General features: G+C 39.2%; 1 protein-coding gene across 1 annotated transcript; it reads right to left on the reverse strand.

Moving 5' to 3' along the window:
• Positions 1–3,561: 3,561 nt before the first annotated feature.
• syt1b (synaptotagmin Ib) lies at positions 3,562–7,689 on the reverse strand. Its single transcript, XM_085357384.1, has 8 exons — positions 7,554–7,689; positions 5,707–5,888; positions 5,247–5,360; positions 4,936–5,103; positions 4,662–4,829; positions 4,341–4,458; positions 3,851–3,984; positions 3,562–3,768 (listed from the first exon to the last, which is right to left on the reverse strand). The coding sequence occupies exons 1-8, from the start codon at positions 7,687–7,689 to the stop codon at positions 3,562–3,564; spliced, it is 1,227 nt and encodes a 408-aa protein (XP_085213510.1).
• Between the last annotated feature and the right edge of the window lie 16,895 nt (positions 7,690–24,584).

A 24,584-nucleotide genomic window follows, 5' to 3' on the forward strand; every position in this document is an offset into this window, starting at 1 on the left:
AAACGTACCTGGTGGAGACAGCCCCCCCCTGACCAGCTGACGAGTAGCCTACACCTGTTGCGCAGGTAAGCCTGTTGCTTTGCTCTCTATCACTGCATCTTCAGCCAGCAGGCTGACGTTGGCTTGACCGTTTGCCACCGTGTGAGCCTACAAAGCTGCCCCTCCATAACAGAGGTTTTCACCTGAATGTACCGTAAAATCACTTGTGGGGTGGGACCCTTGTCAGAGACACAAACAGAGAAACAAGCAGGGGGGAAATGAACTAGAGAGCTTCGAATTAAGAGTCCAGTTCACAAAAGTTGGTTATATAGACATTATTAGCCAAAACAAACCATAAAAACAACAAACATATATTTGAAAAAGAAAACAACAGGAGTAAAAGCCCTTCTGGAAGACAGCCCTGAAGTAAACTTAGTCCATTAGCTAACAGAAAAGTATGTTAGCTAGCTAAAAAAGAATACGAACACTGATGCAAAGATGTGTGAAAATCATTAAAGCTACCATATGTAAAGGTAGCAAAGCAAAAAAAAAAAAAAAAAAAATAATAATAATAATAAAATGAATACATAAATACAAACAAATAAAAAAAAACATTTTCTTTTGTTTCTTGCATGTTTAAGATATTTGAACTAATTTCAATTAGACAAATTAGACAAAGATAACCTAATTAAATGCTAAATGCAGTTTTTAAAAATTATAATTTGATTTATTAACAGGCATAAATTGCCCCTTAAACCTAACAACTGGTTGTGCCACCCTTGGCAGCAAGGATTGCAATCAGGTGTTTGCAGTAACTGGCAATGAGTCTTTCTTATCACTTTGAGAAGTGTTGTTCCACTCTTGTTTGAGGAATTGTTTTAATTCAGCCACACCGGAAGATGTTACACCAGTAAATACTGGTGTATATTACTGCACTGCTTACTGGACTATTAGTGCAGGAATAACTTTCTCTTGCTACACATAACAAAGAATCTGTGCTTTCACGTTAACTTTATTTCAACCTACACTTAACACAGACAAAGCTATGTTATTGCACAGCACTTGCCACCACACTTCGCCAGTGTCATCTGGTGTCAGCTGTGATCTTTTTACTACATTTAGTAAGTATGCATGTTTTTGGACTGTGGAAGGAAGCTATAAAGACCCAGATGGAGCCAGAGCAGAACATGTAAACAAAAAGTCCCAGCCTGCCTTGCTGTGGGGTGACAGTCATAATCTGCGCCATTGTTCCATTCTCAACATGGACCTGTGAATCATTCAAGAAAAAAAATATTATTAAGTCATTAACATGGGATGGACCATTGTTGTTTGTACACATAGCAGACAATTAAGCAAATAACCTATTTTAAATTGTATCTTTCAGCACTTTGTTGCTTGCTGCCTGTAAAAAAAAACCATATCATGTCACCATTACATAGTTGACTCCATGAAAAATGCCAAAGGTAGGCCTGTCCATGATTTTAAGTTCTGATCAAAATGCCTCTACAGCGACATCTGCAGTTTACAGAGTTAGTGTGAGGACAAAAAGGAGGACGTCGCAAGTCTCAGCACCTCCAGATGGGATCTCTCACAATAATTTAATACACTTCAGCTTTTTTCATGCTGATGCATGTTGTAGCAGCCCCAAAGGACTGTTAAATGAGGAGAGAAAGGATTTAGAAGGAGGGGATTCAGCAGTGATGGAGCCCTGCTGGGGACAGGATAGAAAGTTTTGCTTCGCTGGCACACTTACAGGTCTCTCTGCCACACCACTAGCACTGGATGGACTGCTTCATAAGCTATAGCCTTACAGAATCCAAACAAAACTTGCTCTTAATACACTGGCTGCAAAATCACTCATTACAGCTATGAAATCACCAAACATTAGTGTAAATCTCCTACAGGGAACAGAACTGATAACACACTAAATGTTTTATTAATTTCAGGTAACATCCTGTGGGTTTTGCACATGGTAAAACTTAATTATCCAGTTAGTTCTGCATAGACAGGATAAGTCAGGGTCTCCTCAGGCAGCTGAGATGTCGAACTCAGAGTTTTACACTTGAATCTTTTGTTATACAGAAGCAGTCTTATCAAAGCAATCTGAACATTTTTTTTTATTATTACTTTTAAAGTCAGATCCCTAAAAACTGAAACCAAAAATAGATTTGTTGTGAGGTTGTCCTGAGCTTTCCCACCTAAAGTCAGTAACTGCAGTAGCGATTATGGTATCATTATTGTTCACATGCCTGTTTACTATAATGGATGTAACCTCTCTAAACACAGCAAAATGCAGCATGGCAATGAATTAATTATTTGAGAAAAAATATTATTTTTCTGTGGGGCTTTAGGCTTTGTAGCATACACAGAGGCCTTTCCCTCTGAGCTGTTTAAAGGACCAGTTTATTAAAATAATTAAAGCTGCATATATTAGGATAGCTATTATCTACACTTATAATAATGCACCCTTGTTGTTCCTCAATGAAAATGAACTTCCTCCATAATTTTTTCATGGAATTCCTATTTGTCTGTCTATGTGTACATGAGGACAAAACACTACAGCGCTCACTATGTGCACATTATTACATTACACTATATCGTGCGGCCATCTGCACTTCACAGATATATTTTTTAATCAAAGAAAAAAAAATGTGTGTACACCTATATCCCCAAAATGAGAAAGGATGGGTCATGGTTTAATGTAATTTTATGCACAATTAGGATTAACAAATACTGTTTCCCACCGGTTAAAATTTAGAAATAAAGACCTGTCATTAAAGAGTGAAGTGGGGTTTTTTTGTGTTATTTTGCAGAAATTGCCACTTTGTGGCTTATGCAATTACGAGCTTAAAACAATTTATTTGCTTTAGTTTCTTTTAGCATTCTGCATGGCTATACAAAATCTGTGTTCATCACTAGTCCCTGTTAGAAATGCCCATGGTTTACTTTTGTGGCAAAACAAGAAAGGCAAATGTGACAAATTCCTATTTTCAAATTCTGTCAAGACAGGAAAAATAAAATATTCCTGTTGAGATTTGGGCCTGTTCCCACTCTCCACTTTGGCTAGAGCAAAGGAACAAGTCTGTAAGTGCCGCCTAGAAATTATCTTGGCTTCTCTTTCTTGGCTCCTCAGTCACAGTGCACTATATTAACCTTTAATGATATTATTTTTCTTGTAAAATGTTACAGTGGAATACAATAGAAATTTAACGTACCTAAATGAATTTCAAAAGAATGAATCAGGCACTTAATAGCAGCCATACAAGTGCCTATTTTCAGCCCTTTGGCTTGTCTATTGCGTAAGTGTAATTTTCTTGGTGGACATCATAGAACAGATGACACTTACAAGTAAAAAAATGTAATTTGCTTTAATAACACTGTACATAGTGATGCATCTTTGATAAGGCAGAAGCAGGAGGAGGGAATGAAAAGCTTGCAGCCTGTTTTAAAGACTTGGATATTGTCATGGCTAAAGCAAGTTATCATTGAGTAGAATTAGTCAGTTAAGCTGCTTAACATTCTAAAGGAACAAAAATTAGAAGTATTTGAGGTAAATGCTGAGTTTTATATCCCTCCAGGCTTTCATTTCTTGTTGGAAATTAGTGCATTGACTTCATCTTCTGGTTGAAGGCTATGCCACTGGGCTATTGGCCGCCGGGGGTTGGCCAGCATGTCTGACCAATGGCGTTGCTCAGTTCCAGTGCTGTTCCCGCCCAGCAACACCTTCCCAATAGCGTCGTTCTTCCCAATCTTGTCATAGTCGAGCACAGTCACTGCTACCTGCACCTTCTACAAATGAAAATACAGATGCACAAATATCAGTGCTGATTATTGTATTTGTGTGCTTGTATTTGCAATTAAAAATGTGTACCTCTATCTGTTCACAAGGTACTTCAAAGCTGAAGGATTCATTGTAGTAAGGGTTCAAAGTGTTTTTCTTAATTGTTGTTTTCTTTTTCTTGAGTCTTTTCCCATTCTGCATTAAGTGGATCTTCACATATGGGTCTGGAAATGAGAACAGGGAGTTTTTATGTCACAGAGCAGACCAACGGCCTGGCATGGATGCAGTAACTCCATCAATGAAGCACAACATCAATTGTCCTCTTTTTGAAAGTGGGCACAGTACTAAAAAGGCATTTAGAAGACCAAAACTGAGCCAGCACTACCAAATCTGGAGTTTGAAGAGAGCACCTGGTGAAATCATCAATTACACAGAGAGACATATGTTTAGATGTTTAGATTTTGTATTAATTGGTTTGCACTGAATCATGAAAATTATCAGTACTAAAAAAAGGTCAAAAAGATTATTGCCAAAGGCTTTAAATCTGAGATGATTTCAAAGTTTTTGCTGCTTAACTCACCTGATAATCCACCCACATCCATTTTCTTCAGATTTTTGGCCTCCAAAATCACCACTGTCAGCTTCCCTGCCGTAGGGACATACCTCAAGGACAAACATATGTCTCCAAGCCGTTCACTCTAATACACACAAGGAGTAGTGAAAAAGAAGAGTATCACATTCGATGAATGTTTAATAAATTTTAATGCATAAATTATTAATTAGTAAAAGAAGCTGGAGTTCCTAAGACTGAAATGCTTTGTGTAGTATTTAAAAAGCTAAACGCATTCATCTTCTGTGCTCCTCCCTTCTTCACCCTCCCCCTGTCATAATATTCTCCTACCTCCTCCTTCTCTGCCTTCTGCAGGTCCCTCCACTCTTGCAGAGACTGGCTGAAGTCCACACTGCTCATGGGTATCTTCACAGCTCCAATAGCATCATGTTTTGAGAAACGGTCAAAGTCATACACAGTCATCACAAGGCTCTTCCCGCCCAGCTCAGTGTATGGTACCTGCAGAGCAGAGAACATGATTAAAGGCAGTCATTTTGCACATATATTAACAGAGCTGCTAGTCAGGGGAAATGACCTTTATTTATGTTGGTGTATTACAATTTACCTTAAATGTGAAAGTCTCATTGAAGTTGGGTTCTAAGGTCTTTCTATGAACTTTGGTTTCAAACTTTTTCTTTTTGTCTGGTAGCAGATAGAGTTTAACGTAAGGGTCAGAACTTCCTCCCACATCCATCGCAGGTAGCTCTGCAGCCTGCAAGATGCCTACCACCAGCTGGAACATGATAACAGGGGAATGTAAGGGGGAGAAAAGAGACTCTGGCTAATTGACAGGGAGAAGAAAAGTATTCAAATGTGACATTTTGAGAGCTGGCAGATGGTGGGCAAAACGCATCATAGTGAATAGCTGGGACTCACCGTATTATCTGTGAAATTGTAGTCTAATGTGAAATGTAGTCTGCCCAGCTTCTTGTCTTCCTCGGGCTCGTTATCTGACAGCTCTGTTTCTTTGTCACATTCATCTTTCAGGGACTGCATGCAGACAGACATGCATCACATCAGGTAATCTGTGCTACAACTTGTGAGGATGTTCCTTCTGTATGTTGTGTACCCTCACACAACCAGACACAGAAATAGATGATACATGAGCAATGTGTGACACACAGCTTTGATTAAAGTCCAGAACAAGTTATCTCACACCATAGTTCAACTCTTATTACAACATGAAGGAGTACAAAACATCCATATGTCTGAACACACACTGACAGTTTTAGTAGTCCTGGATGACCCGGATGTCAGGACTGTGATACATTGCAAGGACAATGCGTCTGCAGGCGGGAGAGGGGGGGGAGACAGACTGTGTGTTTTTACAGCTTACCTCATTGTAACCTCCATCCATTTCAGTGTCACAACCTCCCTTACTCTTCTCTTTCCCCTTTTTCTTGTCCTTTTCTTTGCCCTTGTCCCCCTTTTTTAGGAACTTCTTCCATACGCACACAGCGCAGGACAGCACCATACACAGGCTCACAATACAAAGGGCAGCGACAGCCCATGATGGCACTGCAAATCCACAAAGCACAGAGATTAATCATACATAAATGTTTGACAAAAAATTTAGTTCTTGTTGTTTTCTCTTAAAATCGTTTTAAGGCAAAATGAAATAAAACAAATTTCTACATTGTCTGAATTAAGAGTACATAAAGTGAACACTGGGAAATAGTGCAATGAACCCTAATGTTCCTGTATTATTTGTTGAATAGCTGATAATTCAAGTCTTTATGGAATTTTGCATTTATTGTAAATCAACTGTACAGCTCTACAGTGTTATCTATGAGGGCACAATCCATGGAAATTTTAGACCATAATTTGGAGTTATGTTAATCCAGATTAAAACATATTGCAAGGTGTTGTCATCTGTCATGTCATGGTATTATCACAGCATAGTTCAAGTGCTTGTTCTGAAGTGTCGTTTCAAGGGACATCACCATCTCCAAGATTACATTTTTGTCATTTGGCATGCAATTTTAAATTTTCCAAAAAATGTGCATGCATATGGCTGTCCAAGCGGTACGCATGTATAACTCAAGTTAGTTTCTTTCATTTAAGGAACATTTCTAAATTGCAAGCTATAATCTTCTCTGAACTAGAGAAAATTGTTCATGTGTTTGTGTCATTGCGCCTACATTATTCTAATGCCTTATTTACTGGCTTAGATCAATCATTTCTGTCACGCCTCCAAGCAATACAAAACGCTGCAGCTAGACTCCTAATGCACTCTGGCAAGTGATCTTACATCACCCTTGTTTTATCCTCTTTACATTGGCTCCCAGTTGATTTTAGAATTTGTTTTAAAATTCTCACACTTCCCTACAGAGCACTAAATGGAAAAGCTCCAGACTACATATCTCAAAATCTATTATTTGTCCCTCATACAAGACTGAAGAATAGGGGGGGGGGGGGGGGGGCAGAGTCTTTCAGTCTGTGGCACCAAGGCTCTGGAACAGTTTATCTCTGTGAAATCTTTTTTTGAAAAGAATACTGTTAAATTGGGCGTTCAGTTGACATTCTTCTTCTTTTTAAGTTTTTATTCTGTTTTAATGTTGTTGTCTATTGGTATTGTCTCTTAATTGTTGTAGCATAATGCAACATATATCTGTAAACAGTGCTATATAAATACATTTGACTTACTTAATCTGAAGTACAACAACAAAAATATAAAAAGAATGATTTCCAACTATGATTGTCACACAAACTTGTAATGCACTACTACCAGGGAGGGTATTTTAAAATTAAATATATATCATTTAAAATATGTCTATATGTTTAATGTGGGATATTTGCTCCATAAAAGCAAATGTGTCAAATATGGCATTTTAGATGTTGTTCTGTGCTTTGGCCTTCAAAAATATTTGTTGAAATTATATCACTTGCATTACTGTTTGCTGTTAGGGGATAATATCTGACTGAATCATTGCAGCTATCCGATCCCAGTCCTCCAGCTGACTGGGAAAACACCGATAATACTAATAAGAAATGTGAGATGTTCAAATTTCTTAATAGTGCACAAGTTTCTTAATTTCTTCATATACTTTACCAAATCCCCGTAGCAGCTAGAAAAAAATGTAACTTGCTCACATTCATAATTTTTATAATCCCTTTTCCTAATTTTCCTGGTTACAAATGTTAATTCATACATTTTATCATTAAGTCATTTCTCGAACTCACTGTGGATGCTGTGAAGTTCACTCATGAACTTATTAAGACTGTGGCCTCCAGATTTTTGGTCTGGCGTGGTAGTTGCATTTGGCAGATGGGTAGGGGTAGCTGAGGTGCTTGGTTCAACTCGGTGGTTCCCAGTCATTATTAGAAGAGTGACGACAGAAACTGGTGAGATGAAGAAAAAAGATTGCTCAGCCCTAAAAACATCACAGCACGTGCAATAAAGCGAACATTATACTTCCATAAAATAGAAGACTGTTGCAAACTTTCCGTAGAACCATCCAAACAAACAATATCAACACGGATACACACAAAGGAGAGTTTCCATATTTGTTATTGATCAGATAGCAGTAATGTGCTTATAGATGCTGTACCATCAGTGAGAAATGACTTCTCTTGTTTCTGCTGGCCTGGCAAAAACACTTGAAAACAGGATGTGAAAGCTGCTCTCTCTCTCTCTCTCTTTCTGCCAAACTGCTGACATGGAGGTGTTTGGTGAGGTGGGAGGTTGAAGCGTCATGCGTGGACCTCTGCTGTTCCACAATGAGCTGCCAAAGGTGAAAATCATGTGCCAAGGTGATGTTTAACAAAGGCAAACAAACTAAGTGAGGGGAAGTTAATTTGCCAAAAGTTGGCTCCCAAATGCAAAACTGTTTTGGTACGTTATATTCTATTCTGCAGACATCGCGAGGATTGAGTATCTGAGGCTGAATCAGCAGATGGGATCACACACAGATACTGATCTCATTTTATGTCTGCATTTTCAGGATCATACACCAATTTTGTCTGAAAAGATACACCACTGTTACTAAGAGTTGCAGGAGCAAGCAGAATTAAAGGGATACCCAAAGGAATCAGGAGTTCTTCCAAACACTATATCTACAATATTACAGAGCTCTGACACTGGTGATATTATCGTGTATTCTAAACAGCATTGCTCAAAATACATGATAAAATGTTCAGCTGTCCATGTCCTATGACAGATTCTACAACATTTAGAAAAAAGAGCTAATTTGATGCAAGACACTTAATCAACATGTATGACTCTATTCCAAAACAGAAGGTAATATGTAATATGTAACAATATGTATAAAAGGTGTCAAATTCACCTAAATGTTTAGACAATATACAGCTTAGCATATATATCAACCTCCAAAGGTTTGTTCCTTCAGAGGAAGTTCCCTTTGCTAGTTATGATTTTACATATTATTAAATGACCAAGACTGTATCCAGTAGACAATATAATAAATATTTACCATTGTGTATTCATGAGTCTTCACATAGTTAATATTTAGGTTCACCACAGTCAGGACAGAAAAAGACATTTCAACTGATGAAACAACATTTGAAATTAATAGAAAATAGAGACATACCTGTATTAAAGCGTCCCAGCAGCAATATTCGGACTTGCGGGCAATTCTTTTCCTTACACAAAAATGCAGGAGGAAGATAAAAGATGACAGAACACGAGACGCAGATGAGAACGGTGAGGTAAGGACCACCACGCTGGCCGTTGTCCTTTTGTTTTTGTGTCTTGTGCGTTCTTAGACATAAAGAAGAACAGTGCAGGTGTGCGAGAGCTGGATCAGGAGCGAGCGCGAGAGAAAGGGTGGGGTGGGTATAGGTGAAATGGCAGCTCAGTCATCTTGTGTTGCTTCCCTCTGTGTGTGTGTGTGTGTGTGTGTGTGTGTGTGTGTGTGTGTGTGTGTGTGTGTGTGTGTGTGTGTTCTGGTGAATTTGTTCTGTGCATTCAGGTCTCATGGGAGCACTGGTCCTGATTTCTGCCACCCCACCTCTTGTGACCTCTGTCCCATCCCCGCAGGTCACCCTCACCAGGCCACTGATGTATATTCATTAGTGTAGTGACATGGCATTTTAACAGCTCGTTAGCATACTGAGACTTCAGCAATAGAGGACATTTACATTCAGCGTGGACGGCTCGATATGCGTGCGTGTTTGTGTGCATGCGCGCATCTGTACATCTGGCAGTAGCTGCAGAACTGTCTCATACTATCTATGGACGATGTTGCCTGATTTAGAAACTTAGGATGTGGTTTCTGCAGCAACACTGAGATCAGGTTCCTGCCCCGCCTCATTCACCTTGAGGACCTAGAGATACTGTACAGAAGGAGGGATGAGACAGAGGGAAAAGAGAGGGTTTGGGGGATGGGCTGGGAAACATGGAGATCAATGTAAGTTGCTGTTTGTGACATGTAGAAAATAGTAGCACTGTATTTTATTTGGTCACTACAAACTGTTTTAAATGCTTTAAGTGAATTAATTATAGAGAAGGCCTGCAGGCCAGAGATGTGCTGCTAATCCTGCGTTCACCTGTGAGAAATCACAATTATTGGCCTTATTTTAGTAAATAAGCTTAATTTTAGGACAAGAAGCTGTATAATCAACTTTTACCAGAGACACATTACAACAAAATACAAATATCCAACATTTATCATATATAGATTTCATGAGTATGACCTTTGACCTTTTTCAGGTTGAAAACAATATATGTTAAGAGTATAATCATTATTTACTCAGAAATCATTAATTAATCAGTAAATTTATGATCATAACTCATTTATATATAAAAAACTCCCAATGAAACAGTATGTAACACTGAAGAGTGTAATGTTATCTCAAGTTGAACTATAAGTCATGAAGGTTGGCACCATGTGACACTTCGTTACATTTCTCATTTAATGTTTCATGTACTCTATTTTGGAAGTCCTGCATTTATCTAACAACACATAGGGTGGTCTGAGCCCAAGTAATCAATATAGTAAGATTTGTGTTTGGATGCCATGTCTTGCACAGCATCAAAGGTTTTATAGTGCAAGACAGATGGTACCTGTGCCCTAAAGTCTTTCAGGTCAGAGTGACCTGCTAATGGTGGTGAACAAAGGAACTGGAATTTACTGACTTTTCAGAGTTCACCACCTGCCAGAGATGAGATCAAGAATGGAAATTTAGAGAGGATGGGTGTAGTAGACCACTACCTATAAAAGTAGGGGCCCCAGAAGGTCCTGTGGGCTTGCCTTTAGTTGAGCTTAACCTCAGCATGGGGCACTTTTTGTCCATTTTTCATCTATGCTCCAATTAGTATGCTCTTGACACGTCTGGTGAGGGACAGAAAAACTGACAAATGAACCAAAACTGGGGAAAAGCTAAGGAAAACAAATAACCTGTGGATGGAAACATGGGCAAGAAATGAGGAACCAGCAGACATGGGGAAAAAGGGCAGAAGAAACACAGAGACACACAAGGAACAACACGCAGACAGACCAGCAAGGAGCAGAAGGAAGCACACACTAAATATACACACAAGGTAAAGAGTAGACAACAGGAGGGAGACACAGCTGAACCTAATTAGACATGACGACGCAGGGAGGAAGCAAAACAGATACGCTGACAAAGGACAAGGACTATCAAAATAAAACAGGAAGCTTGACAGCAAATTAAAAAAAAACCTAGAGGTAGGACTCAGGGAACACGTAGTGACAGAGGACACCAACTCTAGACGTATAAGCTAAAGCACAGTGACTGGGGAGACATAGGCAACAGAGACTTAACACAGGCAAGGATAAATACCAAGGGAAGAAGAACTAAGATCACTAAGACTTAAGAAATAAGGATAACCAAACCCAGGAATACAATACTTAAACATATTAACACAGAACTTGAAACACAACCGTGGCAGCTTTCCCTCCTAAACCACAGCCTTCCCTTACTGTCTTAAATAATCTATTCCTGTAATTCCTGTCATGAAGCTGTGTCTTCATGTTTTTTGCATGTTGTGGCTCAGAAAATACTTGAGTTTATTCTAATGTACTAATATAATTCTATTATTATGATATAGCAAGTTTAGCTTTGCACAAAAATAGCGGGTAGAAATGTCATTGAAATATCAAATTTTACTGTCTTTACTATTTTGAGTATATGGCAGAGCCTGTACTTTTCACCTTTACATAAGTAAACAAGTTGAATCAGTACTTCAGAGTTTACTGGAGTATTTTTAATACTAGTATCTGCAATCTGCTGCTCAGGTAAATAAAAAACTAAAATTGACTTTCCTTTTTTACCTGACCTGTATTCTCTTTTCCACTAAATATTTCTTATTACTTGTTGTAGTGTGTACTAGAAATAAAGGCTGGGTGATGTGAGGAAAATCTATTATCACAATATTTTTTTGGCTATATCATGTCTGCTCTCTCTTGTTCTCTTCTTCATCTCTAGGTTGGTGCTCCCTGCTCCGACTTTCTCCTCCTCTTTCTCACACGCTGCTGAATTTATCCTTGTGTGTCAGAGGTGCAAAGCCATAAGAATGAACAATAAATAGAACTGAAACTTTTTGGGTTGTTATTTAATTATTGAATTCTGTGAAGTGGAGGCGTAAAAAGAGCTCAGGTTATTTAATTAAGTGGTACTAGCAAACATAGGGAACATACATACATCTGCAGCCATGCAGCTGCACTGCTTTTTTAAGGTTGAGTGAGGATGGGAAGAACAGACAAAGAAACCACATGCTCAAAAATAAACAATAAATTGACCTCCCCAAAGGGATTAATAAAGTTCTATTCTATGCTCTACGTTAAGAGACCTGTTTTAATTCGGATAAGTCCCTCTGAGAGTAAAGGCAATCTCCAGCAGGCCTGAGCTAAGGAAACAAAGTACACTAATGTAGTTATAACGTAATGAGTCGTTATAGATATATACGTAATTATACACTGTATTGAGCAGGCTACTGCCCACACTAAACTGTGACTATCACCAGGCAATCTGGGGGTGTTTCCTAAATCACTAGCAGGCGCCAAACTTCTGACAGAGTGAACAGGATGTATGCAGGTAAACTCCAGATTGACACGAGCTGATTGGTGGAGTCATGGGGAAAATATTGGCTCGTGATCTACCTTACAGAAAGACAGAGAGAGGTACAACACCAGATGGAAGGTATTTTATTTACACACTAAACTAATCTGATATCCCATTTTCAGCAAATGAAATGAAACAACACAAAATGTATTTTTATTTCATTTTATTATTATTTTTTTTATTTATTTTGGTGTGGCACTGTTTCTTAACTTAAAATGTCCTGTTGTAATTGGACATTTTAAGTTAAGAAACGGTGCCAAACCACCCCCCTCCACTTCCCTCAAGGTGTATTATTGCAAGGTCAAGACCATGCAATAATACATAGAAACTCCAACCCCCAAGAGCATGCACTTTGGCGACAGTGGGAAGGAAAAACCCCCTTTTACAAGGGGGAAACCTCCAGCAGAACCAGGCTCAGGAATGGGGTGGCCATCTGCCTTGGCCAGTTGGGGATGAGGGAAGGAAGGCAGGAGAAAAAGAGTGGTTATTTTAACCACTCTTTTTTTTTTTTGCCAATTAAAATTGGTCCATCTCATCTAAACTTGGTTTTAAAACTAAGTTTAGATGAGATGGACCAATTTAAATAAATATTTTAAGACAAGCACGTGTGCTTGTCTTAAAATAGCACACCTTTTTCTCATTTGCACTCATTTAGTGTGCACATGAGAAAATCCTAGAGATGATACTTTGTCTCTTCAGCTTGGCATGTTTTTTGAAAGTGTTGACAATTATTTCGTCAACCGTTGGGTTGCTTAACTTCATGAACTGTCCTGGAGAATGCCACTTTTCATGGAGATCATTGTATACTGTCAAGCTGAGTTCTTCAATGTTCTCTAGGGAGATTTTATATTTTTTGGACAAAATTTTGTTCCAGATCTTTTGGCTAAGCCTCTGTACAATGAAGTCAGTTGTTCCTGAATGCCATGTCGTCGTCTCATTTAGTTCGGCCATACTGTGTATTACCAGATCTCTAGTGAATTTTTCCACAAGCTCCCAGTACTCGTCCCAGTTTTTAGATACACTGAGTACTCTTTTTGGTAATCCCAGCAGGTGTTTGGTGAAGATTGGAACAGTAATGTTATCAAGCTGCTCCCTCAGACTAAAAATCAAATATTTTTCCTTGCATTTGTGTGTTTTGCAAAGATCCTTTAAAATGGCCTCGTGGATATTTTTTAGGCTTTTTGGAGATAGATCCAAATGTTTGTCATTAATTTCTGGCCACATTTTCTCAAGCAGGCGATCACCAATGCAGTCAGGAGTGAGGCGCTCTGTGAAGAGCTTGTGTTTAGAGGCGACGTTGTCTATGGCCTTTGAAACCACCATCTGAATAACTTTGTTGACACACAACTTTTCCTCGCTCAGAGAATCAGATAGTGGACTGATCTGACAAGAAGTTAAAGACTCACTGTCACTGAGGAATCCCTGAAATCTGGGGGTTGCCTCATCTTTCAGTCCTCGACTTTCTGTTTCATCTCTGTAGCTTGAGTTGTCTACAGATATGCAGCCTACAACTGGTTGAGCCTCCAATCCCTGGTCTTCTACAGAGCTTTCACTTAGAGAATCAGACAGCAGACTGATACTAGAAAAAGTTAAAGACTCAGTGTCAGACTCAGGTACTTCTAGCTTCACATTGTTTTCCAGGAGACAAGATTCTGTTTTGTCAAAGTCTTTTGTATCAGCTGTGAGGTTTTTCTTCATACAGCTCTTTTTTGGCTTTGCTGTGTCTATTGTTTCGAGTTGTGTGTTTGAATTACCCACAGATATGCAGTCTAGGGCTGCTTCAGCCTCCAGTCCTGGAGTTTCTAAGTTTTCATTATCATTGTGGTCATCCACAGAGCTTTCATTCAGGATGCTGTCCTTTGCTCCTGTATCCTCTGTTTTCTCGGGGCAGTCTGTGCCCATGGACTGAAGACAGACCTCAGAGGTCTGCATGGAGGTTGGATCTCCATTCTCTGTGGGTTCCCTAGTTGATCTCACTAACATTTTACAAAACTTCAGCATGTCTGTTAACAAAGTGGAAAGCAGATGAAAGTCACAGTACTCTGGTTTGAACGGTACCAGAGATTGCCACTGTGGTACAATTGTACCAAAAAAGTGGTTGATGAGTAACTCCCAAGTTTCCACTGAGGTGTAAGTGAGTGGAGTATTCATGTTAAAGTCTGTACTATTTAAACTCTGAATTGGAGAAGTGGGATTCATTTGATGTGTAGTTGGAGTTGTGCTAGACATGTGTGCTGTTTGTAAACTAAATGCGCTTAAATTACACTCGCTGCTCTGATGCATAAATGCTTTGTGAACTGAGCTTTACTGGCATTGCTCTTGGCTATTTATAGCCTCGCATGTCAGAAGCCACGCCCACCCCGAAGAACGCATTGATAGGTCACAGCAGGTAGCCAGTGTGACGTCACACGCAGTTCTTGGCCCGAAGAAAACTGTTTAAAGTTAAATAATAATAATAATAAATTCTGTTTAAAGTAAGTAACAGCTCTCATGTGGCTCATTTATCAATAACAAAGAACCTTAAACGTTTTTTTTTTTTTTAGGTTAATAGCGATAATATATCCATAAGCACCCCAAGGTGAAGAAATACAGACAGGCTTTGAATGCTGCCTTGTTTTCATTGTCGCTAATAAAGTCTCGTACAAACATCAGCTAACGACAGGAGCGAGAACAGCCTGGAAAGCCTTAAGAGAGATAAAATAAATATAACTTTGATATGAACTAAAGTCTTTTTGTTGTTATTTCGTTATTGTATTTTGTGGCGTGGTGGCGGGGAAAGAACTCAACTAAGTATATCTGGTATACTTATCCGGCAGTATTTCCTAAATGTATATTAAATTGCAAACCATTGGAAAGAGATCAACAAATGTCGTGTAGCTGTGATCATTTTTGGCTGGATACACTAGGTGGAAGCAGCGATTTCTAATCCAAGGTACCTCAACCAAAGAAGAAGCACAGAGGCGAGCGATCCTTTCTAACTAACGGTGAGCAAAGTCCTGAAAAATCAAGCCGCGTTTTATTTTATTTTTTAGAAATCAGAGAAGGTATATTTCAAGATATTCTAAAACACACCCGGATTTTTTAAATGAAATAGGCTATTATCACAATATTTTTTTGGCTATCATGTCTGCTCTCTCTTGTTCTCTTCTTCATCTCTAGGTTGGTGCTCCCTGCTCCGACTTTCTCCTCCTCTTTCTCACACGCTGCTGAATTTATCCTTGTGTGTCAGAGGTGCAAAGCCATAAGAATGAACAATAAATAGAACTGAAACTTTTTGGGTTGTTATTTAATTATTGAATTCTGTGAAGTGGAGGCGTAAAAAGAGCTCAGGTTATTTAATTAAGTGGTACTAGCAAACATAGGGAACATACATACATCTGCAGCCATGCAGCTGCACTGCTTTTTTAAGGTTGAGTGAGGATGGGAAGAACAGACAAAGAAACCACATGCTCAAAAATAAACAATAAATTGACCTCCCCAAAGGGATTAATAAAGTTCTATTCTATGCTCTACGTTAAGAGACCTGTTTTAATTCGGATAAGTCCCTCTGAGAGTAAAGGCAATCTCCAGCAGGCCTGAGCTAAGGAAACAAAGTACACTAATGTAGTTATAACGTAATGAGTCGTTATAGATATATACGTAATTATACACTGTATTGAGCAGGCTACTGCCCACACTAAACTGTGACTATCACCAGGCAATCTGGGGGTGTTTCCTAAATCACTAGCAGGCGCCAAACTTCTGACAGAGTGAACAGGATGTATGCAGGTAAACTCCAGATTGACACGAGCTGATTGGTGGAGTCATGGGGAAAATATTGGCTCGTGATCTACCTTACAGAAAGACAGAGAGAGGTACAACACCAGATGGAAGGTATTTTATTTACACACTAAACTAATCTGATATCCCATTTTCAGCAAATGAAATGAAACAACACAAAATGTATTTTTATTTCATTTTATTATTTTTTTTTTTTATTTATTTTGGTGTGGCACTGTTTCTTAACTTAAAATGTCCTGTTGTAATTGGACATTTTAAGTTAAGAAACGGTGCCAAACCACCCCCCTCCACTTCCCTCAAGGTGTATTATTGCAAGGTCAAGACCATGCAATAATACATAGAAACTCCAACCCCCAAGAGCATGCACTTTGGCGACAGTGGGAAGGAAAAACCCCCTTTTACAAGGGGGAAACCTCCAGCAGAACCAGGCTCAGGAATGGGGTGGCCATCTGCCTTGGCCAGTTGGGGATGAGGGAAGGAAGGCAGGAGAAAAAGAGTGGTTATTTTAACCACTCTTTTTTTTTTTTGCCAATTAAAATTGGTCCATCTCATCTAAACTTGGTTTTAAAACTAAGTTTAGATGAGATGGACCAATTTAAATAAATATTTTAAGACAAGCACGTGTGCTTGTCTTAAAATAGCACACCTTTTTCTCATTTGCACTCATTTAGTGTGCACATGAGAAAATCCTAGAGATGATACTTTGTCTCTTCAGCTTGGCATGTTTTTTGAAAGTGTTGACAATTATTTCGTCAACCGTTGGGTTGCTTAACTTCATGAACTGTCCTGGAGAATGCCACTTTTCATGGAGATCATTGTATACTGTCAAGCTGAGTTCTTCAATGTTCTCTAGGGAGATTTTATATTTTTTGGACAAAATTTTGTTCCAGATCTTTTGGCTAAGCCTCTGTACAATGAAGTCAGTTGTTCCTGAATGCCATGTCGTCGTCTCATTTAGTTCGGCCATACTGTGTATTACCAGATCTCTAGTGAATTTTTCCACAAGCTCCCAGTACTCGTCCCAGTTTTTAGATACACTGAGTACTCTTTTTGGTAATCCCAGCAGGTGTTTGGTGAAGATTGGAACAGTAATGTTATCAAGCTGCTCCCTCAGACTAAAAATCAAATATTTTTCCTTGCATTTGTGTGTTTTGCAAAGATCCTTTAAAATGGCCTCGTGGATATTTTTTAGGCTTTTTGGAGATAGATCCAAATGTTTGTCATTAATTTCTGGCCACATTTTCTCAAGCAGGCGATCACCAATGCAGTCAGGAGTGAGGCGCTCTGTGAAGAGCTTGTGTTTAGAGGCGACGTTGTCTATGGCCTTTGAAACCACCATCTGAATAACTTTGTTGACACACAACTTTTCCTCGCTCAGAGAATCAGATAGTGGACTGATCTGACAAGAAGTTAAAGACTCACTGTCACTGAGGAATCCCTGAAATCTGGGGGTTGCCTCATCTTTCAGTCCTCGACTTTCTGTTTCATCTCTGTAGCTTGAGTTGTCTACAGATATGCAGCCTACAACTGGTTGAGCCTCCAATCCCTGGTCTTCTACAGAGCTTTCACTTAGAGAATCAGACAGCAGACTGATACTAGAAAAAGTTAAAGACTCAGTGTCAGACTCAGGTACTTCTAGCTTCACATTGTTTTCCAGGAGACAAGATTCTGTTTTGTCAAAGTCTTTTGTATCAGCTGTGAGGTTTTTCTTCATACAGCTCTTTTTTGGCTTTGCTGTGTCTATTGTTTCGAGTTGTGTGTTTGAATTACCCACAGATATGCAGTCTAGGGCTGCTTCAGCCTCCAGTCCTGGAGTTTCTAAGTTTTCATTATCATTGTGGTCATCCACAGAGCTTTCATTCAGGATGCTGTCCTTTGCTCCTGTATCCTCTGTTTTCTCGGGGCAGTCTGTGCCCATGGACTGAAGACAGACCTCAGAGGTCTGCATGGAGGTTGGATCTCCATTCTCTGTGGGTTCCCTAGTTGATCTCACTAACATTTTACAAAACTTCAGCATGTCTGTTAACAAAGTGGAAAGCAGATGAAAGTCACAGTACTCTGGTTTGAACGGTACCAGAGATTGCCACTGTGGTACAATTGTACCAAAAAAGTGGTTGATGAGTAACTCCCAAGTTTCCACTGAGGTGTAAGTGAGTGGAGTATTCATGTTAAAGTCTGTACTATTTAAACTCTGAATTGGAGAAGTGGGATTCATTTGATGTGTAGTTGGAGTTGTGCTAGACATGTGTGCTGTTTGTAAACTAAATGCGCTTAAATTACACTCGCTGCTCTGATGCATAAATGCTTTGTGAACTGAGCTTTACTGGCATTGCTCTTGGCTATTTATAGCCTCGCATGTCAGAAGCCACGCCCACCCCGAAGAACGCATTGATAGGTCACAGCAGGTAGCCAGTGTGACGTCACACGCAGTTCTTGGCCCGAAGAAAACTGTTTAAAGTTAAATAATAATAATAATAAATTCTGTTTAAAGTAAGTAACAGCTCTCATGTGGCTCATTTATCAATAACAAATAACCTTAAACGTTTTTTTTTTTTTAGGTTAATAGCGATAATATATCCATAAGCACCCCAAGGTGAAGAAATACAGACAGGCTTTGAATGCTGCCTTGTTTTCATTGTCGCTAATAAAGTCTCGTACAAACATCAGCTAACGACAGGAGCGAGAACAGCCTGGAAAGCCTTAAGAGAGATAAAATAAATATAACTTTGATATGAACTAAAGTCTTTTTGTTGTTATTTCGTTATTGTATTTTGTGGCGTGGTGGCGGGGAAAGAACTCAACTAAGTATATCTGGTATACTTATCCGGCAGTATTTCCTAAATGTATATTAAATTGCAAACCATTGGAAAGAGATCAACAAATGTCGTGTAGCTGTGATCATTTTTGGCTGGATACACTAGGTGGAAGCAGCGATTTCTAATCCAAGGTACCTCAACCAAAGAAGAAGCACAGAGGCGAGCGATCCTTTCTAACTAACGGTGAGCAAAGTCCTGAAAAATCAAGCCGCGTTTTATTTTATTTTTTAGAAATCAGAGAAGGTATATTTCAAGATATTCTAAAACACACCCGGATTTTTTAAATGAAATAGGCTATTATCACAATATTTTTTTGGCTATCATGTCTGCTCTCTCTTGTTCTCTTCTTCATCTCTAGGTTGGTGCTCCCTGCTCCGACTTTCTCCTCCTCTTTCTCACACGCTGCTGAATTTATCCTTGTGTGTCAGAGGTGCAAAGCCATAAGAATGAACAATAAATAGAACTGAAACTTTTTGGGTTGTTATTTAATTATTGAATTCTGTGAAGTGGAGGCGTAAAAAGAGCTCAGGTTATTTAATTAAGTGGTACTAGCAAACATAGGGAACATACATACATCTGCAGCCATGCAGCTGCACTGCTTTTTTAAGGTTGAGTGAGGATGGGAAGAACAGACAAAGAAACCACATGCTCAAAAATAAACAATAAATTGACCTCCCCAAAGGGATTAATAAAGTTCTATTCTATGCTCTACGTTAAGAGACCTGTTTTAATTCGGATAAGTCCCTCTGAGAGTAAAGGCAATCTCCAGCAGGCCTGAGCTAAGGAAACAAAGTACACTAATGTAGTTATAACGTAATGAGTCGTTATAGATATATACGTAATTATACACTGTATTGAGCAGGCTACTGCCCACACTAAACTGTGACTATCACCAGGCAATCTGGGGGTGTTTCCTAAATCACTAGCAGGCGCCAAACTTCTGACAGAGTGAACAGGATGTATGCAGGTAAACTCCAGATTGACACGAGCTGATTGGTGGAGTCATGGGGAAAATATTGGCTCGTGATCTACCTTACAGAAAGACAGAGAGAGGTACAACACCAGATGGAAGGTATTTTATTTACACACTAAACTAATCTGATATCCCATTTTCAGCAAATGAAATGAAACAACACAAAATGTATTTTTATTTCATTTTATTATTATTTTTTTTTATTTATTTTGGTGTGGCACTGTTTCTTAACTTAAAATGTCCTGTTGTAATTGGACATTTTAAGTTAAGAAACGGTGCCAAACCACCCCCCTCCACTTCCCTCAAGGTGTATTATTGCAAGGTCAAGACCATGCAATAATACATAGAAACTCCAACCCCCAAGAGCATGCACTTTGGCGACAGTGGGAAGGAAAAACCCCCTTTTACAAGGGGGAAACCTCCAGCAGAACCAGGCTCAGGAATGGGGTGGCCATCTGCCTTGGCCAGTTGGGGATGAGGGAAGGAAGGCAGGAGAAAAAGAGTGGTTATTTTAACCACTCTTTTTTTTTTTTGCCAATTAAAATTGGTCCATCTCATCTAAACTTGGTTTTAAAACTAAGTTTAGATGAGATGGACCAATTTAAATAAATATTTTAAGACAAGCACGTGTGCTTGTCTTAAAATAGCACACCTTTTTCTCATTTGCACTCATTTAGTGTGCACATGAGAAAATCCTAGAGATGATACTTTGTCTCTTCAGCTTGGCATGTTTTTTGAAAGTGTTGACAATTATTTCGTCAACCGTTGGGTTGCTTAACTTCATGAACTGTCCTGGAGAATGCCACTTTTCATGGAGATCATTGTATACTGTCAAGCTGAGTTCTTCAATGTTCTCTAGGGAGATTTTATATTTTTTGGACAAAATTTTGTTCCAGATCTTTTGGCTAAGCCTCTGTACAATGAAGTCAGTTGTTCCTGAATGCCATGTCGTCGTCTCATTTAGTTCGGCCATACTGTGTATTACCAGATCTCTAGTGAATTTTTCCACAAGCTCCCAGTACTCGTCCCAGTTTTTAGATACACTGAGTACTCTTTTTGGTAATCCCAGCAGGTGTTTGGTGAAGATTGGAACAGTAATGTTATCAAGCTGCTCCCTCAGACTAAAAATCAAATATTTTTCCTTGCATTTGTGTGTTTTGCAAAGATCCTTTAAAATGGCCTCGTGGATATTTTTTAGGCTTTTTGGAGATAGATCCAAATGTTTGTCATTAATTTCTGGCCACATTTTCTCAAGCAGGCGATCACCAATGCAGTCAGGAGTGAGGCGCTCTGTGAAGAGCTTGTGTTTAGAGGCGACGTTGTCTATGGCCTTTGAAACCACCATCTGAATAACTTTGTTGACACACAACTTTTCCTCGCTCAGAGAATCAGATAGTGGACTGATCTGACAAGAAGTTAAAGACTCACTGTCACTGAGGAATCCCTGAAATCTGGGGGTTGCCTCATCTTTCAGTCCTCGACTTTCTGTTTCATCTCTGTAGCTTGAGTTGTCTACAGATATGCAGCCTACAACTGGTTGAGCCTCCAATCCCTGGTCTTCTACAGAGCTTTCACTTAGAGAATCAGACAGCAGACTGATACTAGAAAAAGTTAAAGACTCAGTGTCAGACTCAGGTACTTCTAGCTTCACATTGTTTTCCAGGAGACAAGATTCTGTTTTGTCAAAGTCTTTTGTATCAGCTGTGAGGTTTTTCTTCATACAGCTCTTTTTTGGCTTTGCTGTGTCTATTGTTTCGAGTTGTGTGTTTGAATTACCCACAGATATGCAGTCTAGGGCTGCTTCAGCCTCCAGTCCTGGAGTTTCTAAGTTTTCATTATCATTGTGGTCATCCACAGAGCTTTCATTCAGGATGCTGTCCTTTGCTCCTGTATCCTCTGTTTTCTCGGGGCAGTCTGTGCCCATGGACTGAAGACAGACCTCAGAGGTCTGCATGGAGGTTGGATCTCCATTCTCTGTGGGTTCCCTAGTTGATCTCACTAACATTTTACAAAACTTCAGCATGTCTGTTAACAAAGTGGAAAGCAGATGAAAGTCACAGTACTCTGGTTTGAACGGTACCAGAGATTGCCACTGTGGTACAATTGTACCAAAAAAGTGGTTGATGAGTAACTCCCAAGTTTCCACTGAGGTGTAAGTGAGTGGAGTATTCATGTTAAAGTCTGTACTATTTAAACTCTGAATTGGAGAAGTGGGATTCATTTGATGTGTAGTTGGAGTTGTGCTAGACATGTGTGCTGTTTGTAAACTAAATGCGCTTAAATTACACTCGCTGCTCTGATGCATAAATGCTTTGTGAACTGAGCTTTACTGGCATTGCTCTTGGCTATTTATAGCCTCGCATGTCAGAAGCCACGCCCACCCCGAAGAACGCATTGATAGGTCACAGCAGGTAGCCAGTGTGACGTCACACGCAGTTCTTGGCCCGAAGAAAACTGTTTAAAGTTAAATAATAATAATAATAAATTCTGTTTAAAGTAAGTAACAGCTCTCATGTGGCTCATTTATCAATAACAAATAACCTTAAACGTTTTTTTTTTTTTTTAGGTTAATAGCGATAATATATCCATAAGCACCCCAAGGTGAAGAAATACAGACAGGCTTTGAATGCTGCCTTGTTTTCATTGTCGCTAATAAAGTCTCGTACAAACATCAGCTAACGACAGGAGCGAGAACAGCCTGGAAAGCCTTAAGAGAGATAAAATAAATATAACTTTGATATGAACTAAAGTCTTTTTGTTGTTATTTCGTTATTGTATTTTGTGGCGTGGTGGCGGGGAAAGAACGCAACTAAGTATATCTGGTATACTTATCCGGCAGTATTTCCTAAATGTATATTAAATTGCAAACCATTGGAAAGAGATCAACAAATGTCGTGTAGCTGTGATCATTTTTGGCTGGATACACTAGGTGGAAGCAGCGATTTCTAATCCAAGGTACCTCAACCAAAGAAGAAGCACAGAGGCGAGCGATCCTTTCTAACTAACGGTGAGCAAAGTCCTGAAAAATCAAGCCGCGTTTTATTTTATTTTTTAGAAATCAGAGAAGGTATATTTCAAGATATTCTAAAACACACCCGGATTTTTTAAATGAAATAGGCTATTATCACAATATTTTTTTGGCTATCATGTCTGCTCTCTCTTGTTCTCTTCTTCATCTCTAGGTTGGTGCTCCCTGCTCCGACTTTCTCCTCCTCTTTCTCACACGCTGCTGAATTTATCCTTGTGTGTCAGAGGTGCAAAGCCATAAGAATGAACAATAAATAGAACTGAAACTTTTTGGGTTGTTATTTAATTATTGAATTCTGTGAAGTGGAGGCGTAAAAAGAGCTCAGGTTATTTAATTAAGTGGTACTAGCAAACATAGGGAACATACATACATCTGCAGCCATGCAGCTGCACTGCTTTTTTAAGGTTGAGTGAGGATGGGAAGAACAGACAAAGAAACCACATGCTCAAAAATAAACAATAAATTGACCTCCCCAAAGGGATTAATAAAGTTCTATTCTATGCTCTACGTTAAGAGACCTGTTTTAATTCGGATAAGTCCCTCTGAGAGTAAAGGCAATCTCCAGCAGGCCTGAGCTAAGGAAACAAAGTACACTAATGTAGTTATAACGTAATGAGTCGTTATAGATATATACGTAATTATACACTGTATTGAGCAGGCTACTGCCCACACTAAACTGTGACTATCACCAGGCAATCTGGGGGTGTTTCCTAAATCACTAGCAGGCGCCAAACTTCTGACAGAGTGAACAGGATGTATGCAGGTAAACTCCAGATTGACACGAGCTGATTGGTGGAGTCATGGGGAAAATATTGGCTCGTGATCTACCTTACAGAAAGACAGAGAGAGGTACAACACCAGATGGAAGGTATTTTATTTACACACTAAACTAATCTGATATCCCATTTTCAGCAAATGAAATGAAACAACACAAAATGTATTTTTATTTCATTTTATTATTATTTTTTTTATTTATTTTGGTGTGGCACTGTTTCTTAACTTAAAATGTCCTGTTGTAATTGGACATTTTAAGTTAAGAAACGGTGCCAAACCACCCCCCTCCACTTCCCTCAAGGTGTATTATTGCAAGGTCAAGACCATGCAATAATACATAGAAACTCCAACCCCCAAGAGCATGCACTTTGGCGACAGTGGGAAGGAAAAACCCCCTTTTACAAGGGGGAAACCTCCAGCAGAACCAGGCTCAGGAATGGGGTGGCCATCTGCCTTGGCCAGTTGGGGATGAGGGAAGGAAGGCAGGAGAAAAAGAGTGGTTATTTTAACCACTCTTTTTTTTTTTTGCCAATTAAAATTGGTCCATCTCATCTAAACTTGGTTTTAAAACTAAGTTTAGATGAGATGGACCAATTTAAATAAATATTTTAAGACAAGCACGTGTGCACATTTTCTCATTTGCACTCATTTAGTGTGCACATGAGAAAATCCTAGAGATGATACTTTGTCTCTTCAGCTTGGCATGTTTTTTGAAAGTGTTGACAATTATTTCGTCAACCGTTGGGTTGCTTAACTTCATGAACTGTCCTGGAGAATGCCACTTTTCATGGAGATCA

Source organism: Diplotaxodon limnothrissa, linkage group LG7 (assembly GCF_057381915.1).
Source record: "Diplotaxodon limnothrissa isolate DT_005_m linkage group LG7, D_limnothrissa_male_GT1.1, whole genome shotgun sequence".
NCBI lineage: Eukaryota > Metazoa > Chordata > Actinopteri > Cichliformes > Cichlidae > Diplotaxodon > Diplotaxodon limnothrissa.

Coding starts and splice junctions, on each gene's coding strand:
- syt1b (XM_085357384.1), bottom strand. CDS start 7,689: ATGACTGGGAACCACCGAGTTGAACCAAGCACCTCAGCTACCCCTACC. Junction 5,889..7,553: donor TGAACTTCACAGCATCCACA/GTGAGTTCGAGA, acceptor GTGGATTTGCAG/TGCCATCATGGGCTGTCGCT. Junction 3,769..3,850: donor TACCTTGTGAACAGATAGAG/GTACACATTTTT, acceptor TTTCATTTGTAG/AAGGTGCAGGTAGCAGTGAC.